Here is an 8,581-nt window from a genome sequence, read left to right on the forward strand (position 1 = left end):
TTTGAGGCCACGCAGTTTGTTGGTGTTGGCGTGAACATTGTTGTGAAATACAGGGGTTCTCATGGAGAACAATCTATGTGTTCTTAGAGTAGCTAGAGGCTTCAAGACATGGTAAATTTAGGTGATTTCCTGGGTGGTGGCTCAATTGGTTAAGCATCCGACCCTTGATCCTAGCTCAGGTCTTGATCTCATGGTCATGAGTTCAAGCCCCACATTGGGTTCCATGCGGGATATGGAGGCTGCATTTAAAAAAGAAAGGAAGGAAGGAAGGAAGGAAAGAAGGAGAGAAAGAAGCAGAGAAAGAAAGAAAGAAAGAGAGAGAGAGAGAGAGAGAGAGAGAGAAAGAAAGAAAGAAAGAAAGAAAGAAAGAAAGAAAGAAAGAAAGGTGGATAGATCTCACCGATGTTCTCTAGCTCATGATTATCAAGTGGGGATAGAAGTGGCCTCAACTTTGAGGATACTTTCTTACTAGTTTCTGCTTTCTTCTTATTTATTCCTCTTTCTGTTCCTTTTGGGGGTGCAGTGGTTAGGAGGGGACAGTGATCAAGATGAGAAGTGATGTCATGTTCTCATCACCGAGCAAGCTGGACCTCCACCCCTACCCTTTACACCAGCTTCTGCTGTCCCCGCAGATAGGCTTCCCGCTGGCTTGGAGGTACTCATGGCTGCTCTGGCGTGATGACGGGCAACACTAACAAGAGATGTCTTTCCTCCAAATGGACAAGAATGAGAAAGTTTAAGTAGTTTTCATTTCTCTCTTTCTTTTTTTTAAAGATTTTATTTATTCATTTGACAGAGAGAGAGAGAGCACAATTAGGGGGAATGGTGGGCAGAGGGAGAAGCAGGCTCCCCACCGAGAGGGACTCTATCCCGGGATCCGGGCTCATGACCTGAGCCTCAGGCAGACACTTATCCAACGGAGCCACCCAGGCGCCCCAGTAGTTTTCATTTCTGTAGGACTTTATAAAGAAGGGCTTTCATCAGCCCTGGTCAACATTCCATTTAAACTGTTGCCTGGTATGTAGTGAGCATGGTATTCATTAACTAGGGCTCACGTAACCAAGTATGAGAGACCGGGTGACTTCAACAACAGAAATTTGTTTCCTCACCCTCCTGCAGGCTGGAAGCTGGAGATCAAGGTGGTGACAGATTTGGTTTCTCCTGAGAGGCTCACAGGTGGCCACCTTCTTCCCAAGGCCTCACGTGGTCTTCCTTCTGTATGTGTCTGGGTCCTCATCTCCTCTTTTTACCCCCACAGCATTCCTACTGCACAAGGGCCCATCCTGTATGACCTCATTTTAGCTTGAATAGCTCTGTCTCAGACACAGTCACAGTCTGAGGTACAGAGGCAGGGGGGCTAGGACTTCAACTGATGGATTTGGGCAGGTGGACAACTCAGCCCATAACGGGAGGTGGCCTTTGCTCCCTGTGCTGACAGAGCTTTGCCACCTCTACTCGTCCATCAGTCCGTCTAGGTGCAGTCTCTGGCTTCCCTCTTGGGGCCATCTCATCAACACCTCATGTTTCAGAGGAAAACCTCCAAATGACTGCCTCTGGGTAGCTCTCCGTTCCTCCCCACCCCCTCTTCCGTCTCTCTGAGCATCCGCTTCCTCTGCAGATGGCAAATCCTCATGTCACTGTACAGTCTGCCCCGAGGCAGGCATATTCATGTCTTTACCTTAATCAGCCAACATATTGGCTGATACCGGGCCACGTACCTGCGTTTTATCGCGGCCCACACTGCTGGTGGAAGGAGGAGGGTGGAGAGGACATTCGCTTTTGGGTCTCCTGGGTCTTCTTTAGAAAAGAGACCATCATCACCATCAGTTGGGGGGTCCCAGTATTTGAGTTCCCCGAAGTCCTCCTATAACCCTGTCACCCTCCCTCTGGGACTGCTGTGGTCATCCTCTGATCTGCTACTTCTCTCCGGCTGTAACTCGCAAGGACTTCAGCCTCCACGGCAGGGACCCATGGGACGTCATGACTTTGTGGCTCTAGCCTCCACAGAGGAAGCTCCTGTCCCCCTGTGCCTCCGTCACCAACCCCTGCCCCTCCATAGAGCCTTACCTTCCACCTCCTTGTCCTCACCTGTGCCCAAGCCCTACCCCATAGAGAAGGTATAGGCTAGTCAGGTTTACATTTTTAGAGGGATTTTCACTTACCACATGACAAGTGGGCCCATGAGAGGAGCCGTGAGCCAGGGACCTACCTAGTGTACAAAGCTTGGGCAGCCCAAGTCTCTCAGAGAAATGTCTCATTTTTCTTCTTGTAGCACCTGTTACGTCAGTGAACATCTGAAAGCCTTGTATGGTACAGAGCATAAAAATAGTTTGTCCCCCAAACCACTCGAGAGGGAAAAGAAAAAGAACCCAGAGAAGGCAGAACAGTGCGTGCCAGACCAGCAAGTCAGGAGTACGATCTGGACCTTTTCCCCTTGGTGGCGAGTAATAGGAATTGTTCCAAACTGGTGGATGTGTACCCACTCTAGACCCTGTCAGCACTTAGAATCACCTGACCACTCTAGCTCTGTCATCTTGAACTTGGAGCTTCCGCCTTTGATTACAATCTCTTTGTCGCTCTGCTAGTTTTCTTCACCAGCTTACGTGCTTTGTATCTTCCCGTCTTTCTCCCCAGAGCAGAATAGAAGCTCCAAGAGGGCTAGGATTTTTAACCAATTTGTTCATTGCTATATCCCCACATCTAAAATATATTGTTGTTGTTTTTGTTGTTTGAAACGTGGCAACTTTTTTAAAATTGGGATTGCCAAGGTTTCAACTGTCCCAGCTGCTTCCTCCTACTAGCTTCCTTCTGAGGACTCCCTGTCCAGCCTGTGTAACTGGGTCAGCTGTCCCACGCTGTTCTCACTCAACATTCCAGATTCCCCTGCGTTTGACCCTACAAGGCCCATTCCTATGCATAAGGGTCACCACCATCCGCTTTATGCCATTTGTGTTTTCCTAAGCAAACCATCGCTGGAGACTGTCCCCCCGCAACAAGGAGGCTAGACCCTCCTGGCTGCCTACTTACTCTTTTATTTACCTCATTATCTTCCTGGTGTCCTGTTCATCTTTTCTGCTCACCTTAAACTCTCAATCTTAGGCTAAAATGGCCTTTCTACTCTCAGAAGGTAATAACTTCAACTTGAGGAAGAACTTTCAAGACATTTGATGGACATCCCCTTACCAGTTTGTCATGCCATCCCCTTTTCTCCATATCAGGATACTTTGGACACACTCTCATCATTCCTTCCCGTTCTGAGAGGAAAGCTACCCATCCTCACAACCAGGGTCACCATCTGGGGTGGGGGGGCTCAGCTTTGTGTGGGTTTCCCTAGAGGATCCCCTTGCTCTCCTGCCTTCCTGTGTTGCCCCCTCTGTGCTGGTGGGTAGGGATTCTCTTCTCTATCAGGTGTGTGGTGATTGCCTCTGGCCTGAAGACCAAGTTGTCTGTGTAGCCTCTACTCCATCCACACTGAAACGGTCGCCCCTGTTCACTTTACTCTCTTAAGCATGGACGGGCTGCTTATGACTTCAGTTCTTACCCCCTGCCTCCTCCCCCGGGTCCTTCTCTGACTTGCCACAACTCTGGCTTCTGTGCCCCGTGATTTCCATTCTCTCTTGTATTTCCTCCCAGGCACATTCAATTAATCACAAGTCCTGTCAGCCCTTCTCTGCTCTGTTTCTAATACCTTTCCTTCCCCTCTCATGGCAACCATTAACTTTGAACCGGTTCTCTGGTTTACATTAAGTTGTTAGTGTGGCCTCATGATTGATTTCTAACGCACCCTGCCAAGCTGTGCAAAATTAATCTTGCTAAAGCTTGTTTCACCATTTGATTCTTCCATTCAGAAATCTTCAGAGACTCTCCCTATGTATGGGATTTAAAAAAAAGGCCTAGCCCTTTAGTTTGTTTTAGGTTAGTCAACCATAGTCGTTCTACTCTATGCCAAGAAACCTCTAGAAAAGAGGTTCAACTTCCTACCATTCTTCTTCTAACCCACTTCCCAACCAAACTCCCAATTCTAGTAGAAAATTCCCACCTCTGCACATTTTTCCAGAGGCATTGTCCCCAAATGAAGCCACCATCTGCACCCCCCATGGCTTCCCCTAGTCTGTCCTTCCACAGAGTCGCCACCCATCCTTCTCTATCCATTTGTTCTGTAGTATTAATGTAACACCTGATGTTTACAAGGTTCTGTCCCAGATGCTGAGGACATAGAGGGGAACAAAATGGTCTCAAGTTCAGCCCTTTTGAGCCTTATGTTCTAGTCTAAGGAGAAAGACAATAAACAATTATCTGGAAAGAAAGTCCGTAAACAAAATATTTTGCCTTCCTGGCACTGATACACATGTCTACCTGTTGCTCATGAGAGCCAAGAGGAAAATGAATCAGGGAAGGAGGAAAGAGGGGTCAGAGGAGGCCTCACTGAGAACACGGCCTTGGAGCAGAGGCCTGGGGTACGGTGTGAGAGGGAGCCTCCAGGATGTGTGGTGGAAAGGAGCTGGCGGGGGGAGAAGAGCAACGTGGATTCTCCAGTAGAGCGTGCGTGGTGTGCTCCAGGCCAGCAAGGAGGCCAGTGTGGCCAAAGGGACTAAGCAAGGGTTATTAAGGGTTGTAAGTCAATGAGCAAGGGGTGGGAGGTAAAGTCCAGACCCTGAGGAGTCCATGTAAGGGCCAACTTAGCCAGAGCGATTCCATCAGGTTAAACAGTGATTTTGTTGTTTATGCAGTAAAACTTAAACTGACCCTGTCCCCACCCCGCCAGGGGAACTTACTTAAAAGCAAGTCCCAGAAACCAGTAGAATGTGGTCCACCAGTCTCTGATAACAGAGCCCTAATACAAGGGTGGGTCAGGTCAGGTGGAGATAAAAGCACGAATGCAGGGATGAGTCGGGCCAGGTGGAGACATCCAATCAGTGGGGCGCACATACCATCCCCTAGCTACCAAGGAGTGTGGGCCCCGCCTTTTGGGTGCCAATTCTGACCAAGGTAGTTCAACTAGCTACTATGGGGTGAATTATAATTCAATTGGCCGCCCGTGTGTGACCTACCATGACTGTGCAGCTTTCTCTGTGTGTTGCAATCTCATTGGCCACCTGTGTGTGGCCAGGCCCAACCACATGGCCTTTGCCCTATAAAAGTTAGTCTGTGAGGCTGGGAGGGGTCGCTCTCTCTGTAAGAGACGGCCCCGAACGGTCAGTTTGATTCTCGATGCTTGGCATGAAATGAAGCTTTGCTTGACCTTCACTTTGTATCAGTCTCGCTCCTTTGATCACGGACCTAACACTCCAAATGAGATGAGAAGCCCTTAGAGGGTCTTGAGCAGAGGAGACATCATGATGTGCTGACATTTAAAGCAGTCGCTCTGGCTTTTGCGCTAACAGACCAAGGTGGTCGCAGTGGAATCCGGTTATTACTGTAACAATTTGGATAGGACGGTGGAGGTGGTGTGGGCCCCAGTGGTGGTAGCGGAGGTGGTAGAAAGGGGTCCAATTCCATTAGTATTTTGAAGGTTGAGGTGTCAGAATGGCTGACAGATTGGGTGTGGGGTATGAGAGAAAGGAGGAGACAGACGTACCCAGGGGAGCTCGGAGGGGGTGAGGAGTTGAGTCCTGACATGTCCCCTCAGGGAGATTCGTTCTCATCTAAGTGGAGATAAAAAGTCAGCACTTGGATAGGCTCACAGAACAGGCCTGACCAGGGCAACCCATAGGGACCTCTCCCTTCTGTACGCTTCTAGAACGTCTCCTCCATCACTCTCATTTGCTAATACACGGAAGTGTACCATTGTACCATACCGTTCACTGTCCTGTTCTTTAAGGACCTCTGTGTGCCCTTCGTCTTCCCATAAAGAGCTGAACTTCCTTGTGGGCTGGGCCCCCACGGTCCTGCTTCATTAGAAGTCCATAGTGCTTAGCACCCTTTTAGCCGCTCCGCAGGTAGACAAGACTCTACTGCTGGGCAGCCTCACTGCCCCCAGCTTGGGAAACCCAGCATGTTCTGATGGTCTCTTGTTCTCCCCTCCGCAGGCCGCTACGTACACGGCATCTGTATCTACGGAAACGGAGACTTGAAGTGGTTGATTAATTCGCCCAGCCTCTTCGCTAACAAGTTTGAGCTTACCACGTACCCCCTCACTGTGGAATGCCTGGAGCTGAGGCTTCGAGAAAGAACCCTAAATCAGAGTGAAACCGTAATTCAACCCAGCTGGTATTTCTGATCCCCTGTAACACGGGCTCAGCGGGCGCCCGCGGCCGGGGAGAAGAGCCTTGCTTTGTGCGAGAACTCTGCCTCGTTTAGGGGAGGAGGTGCCGGAGTGAGGTTAGGGCTGCAGAACCTGGCCGTGTTGTTCTGTGTGAAGACATCTGTGGACACTGTGAACTCTGCCATCAGGGTGGCTGCCCGGGGCGAGGCGAGCCTTTTGGCTTCACCAGGGGCCTCCCGATGCTCCTTCCATGTGGGGCTGATGCTCTGATCGGTGATAAATTGAACTGACGTCAGACCTTGGCACCAGATGCTCACTGGAGAGACACGTTTTCATGAAAAGGAGAACTGTAGATAAGAAAAGGAGAACTGTTGAGGGAAATAGGAATTGTGTCTCTTTGAAGGAGTCTTCTCTGATGGGTCTGTAGCTACGCATTCATGGATACAAGTCCTCTTTGCTCAGCCGCACGGAGGCATAGAAACAGCTTTCTGGGCAACTCAGCCATCTCCTTTAGAACTTAAGCTACCAGAAGGGAGAACTAGGTCTTGTTCCCAAGTTTCAACACTAGCATTTCCAGTTGACTGTGTCTGGAGTTCTGTGTAGAAGGTAAAGTCATTGACAGGAGGCGGGATATGCTTTTCGAACAGTGGCCACTGCTTCCTGCTTCAGCAAAGGGATCCCAGGGAAACTGGACTTTTCTTGGGGTGTGTCTAGAATGTGCGCTAGTCCCCCTGCCGTTGCTTTCCATGGAGAACGCCGAAACGTTCCCAAGAATGAAGATATTTCTAGAAGAGAGGTGCTATTGCATGAATCTTGTCCCGAGTCTCTAGCCTCAGAATGAGTCACTTTCCTCTTTGGTCACCACCCTCCATCCCCACCGAAGTGATCTTACCTGCAAAATGGAGTCCAGTTTCTACGCCATGAGGCTTCAAGGACTCCAGAGCATTCTCTGAGTAGGTTTACAGTGCTAGTAAGAGCGACTAGGTTTCTAAGAGCTCTCCACTGTGAGTGAGCTTCGGTGTCACCGATCCCTCATCTCGTTCCTTTATCCAACTCATTCATTCAGCATGCAGTCAGTAAATATTTGTTGAGTGCCTGTTGTACACCACACCCATCTTGGACACCAGGAGAAAAGGGAGACAGAAGCTTTTTCACTCTAAAGTTCTTGGTAATAGCATCGACGCCGAAAAGGCAGCTGTAGAGAATCTCCTGGATTGCTTGTATTTTAATACTTTCATGTGCAAAGTTATAGATTTGGGATATCAGGCCAAGAATATGAGTAATTAGAAATCGAGGTCTAGGGGTGCCTGGATGGCTCAGTCTGTTAAGCGTCTGCACTCAGCTCAGGTCATGATCCTGGAGACCTGGGATGGAGCCCCACATCGGGCTCCCTGCTCCACGGGGAGTCTGCTTCTCCCTCTCCCTCTGCCCTTCCCCACTCCCACCCCCCATTCGTTCTCTCTCTCAAATAAATAAATAAAATCTTTAAAAAAAAAAAAAAGAAATCAAGGTCTAAATCAGAGATATTAGAGATCATTGCAAAGGAGACGGGTAGGAATGGACAAGCTAAAGCCTCTTGCATTGTAGGCATCCTGACAGCTCCCTTACGGCTCGTTGCGCTAAAACCTTACAACACCTGGGAGGCTCACAAGATTGCCTCCATTTTGCAGATGAAGTAAGCGAGGCTCACAGACGTTATTAGTAAGCGTTAGGAAACAAATTCTCTGAGGATAGGGGTGTTCTTACTGGTCTCCTTCGTTCGATTTCCTGACATGGAGTATTTAGAGAAGGTGAAATAAAGCCATATTTAGTATACCAGAGACGGTAGGTTTTAAGAAGGGTCTCAGCATTAATGTGCTGTCACCTCAGAAAAATGTGAAGTCTACTCTTATCCTCCTAAATCTACTAAGTTCCTTAATATTTATTTATTCTAACAAAAAAAAGTTACTACAACTAATGATATCTTTAATTCACAAATTTTATTCTTTTTTCCTGTGACTGTGCCTGTTGAGTGTTAATCGTATTTAAGGGAGTGCCTTTGAAGTCAAGCCGCCTTTTGTTCCTGCTACTGAAAAAGATGTAGCTGTGCAGAGTGGTAAAGGCTTGAAGCAGAGGAAACACACCCAGAGCTAATGGAATCTAAGAACCATCTTTTTTTTTTTTTTTCCACTTTAAATGACCCCACCCGAGAAGAAGGAATGTTTAACACTGGATCTTTCTCATCTAGAACGAGACTCTTTTGGAGTAGAAGATGTTTACATATCTGTTGCTGGTCATCTCTGTGTCTTGCATTTTTTAATATTGGAAGATTGTAGTGTTTGGGCCAGTGGGTTTCTGCTAGCCCATGGGGACGGTTGAAACTACTAAATCCATCCT

General features: G+C 48.4%; 1 protein-coding gene across 2 annotated transcripts in view; it reads left to right on the plus strand.

Annotated features, from left to right (window-relative positions):
* The window catches only part of LOC116869927 (N-acetyllactosaminide beta-1,6-N-acetylglucosaminyl-transferase), a 59,547-nt gene extending 52,389 nt beyond the window's left edge, over positions 1-7,158 (plus strand). For both annotated transcript variants that reach the window (XM_032861550.1, XM_032861549.1), the window contains exon 3: positions 6,030-7,158. In XM_032861550.1, the coding sequence (XP_032717441.1) occupies positions 6,030-6,220 (191 nt within the window). In that variant the 3' untranslated portion in view covers positions 6,221-7,158. The remainder of the gene's footprint in view (positions 1-6,029) is intronic.
* Positions 7,159-8,581: the final 1,423 nt, after the last annotated feature.

This window comes from Lontra canadensis, unplaced genomic scaffold (genome assembly GCF_010015895.1).
Source record: "Lontra canadensis isolate GAN:19392208 unplaced genomic scaffold, GSC_riverotter_1.0 scaffold21, whole genome shotgun sequence".
NCBI lineage: Eukaryota > Metazoa > Chordata > Mammalia > Carnivora > Mustelidae > Lontra > Lontra canadensis.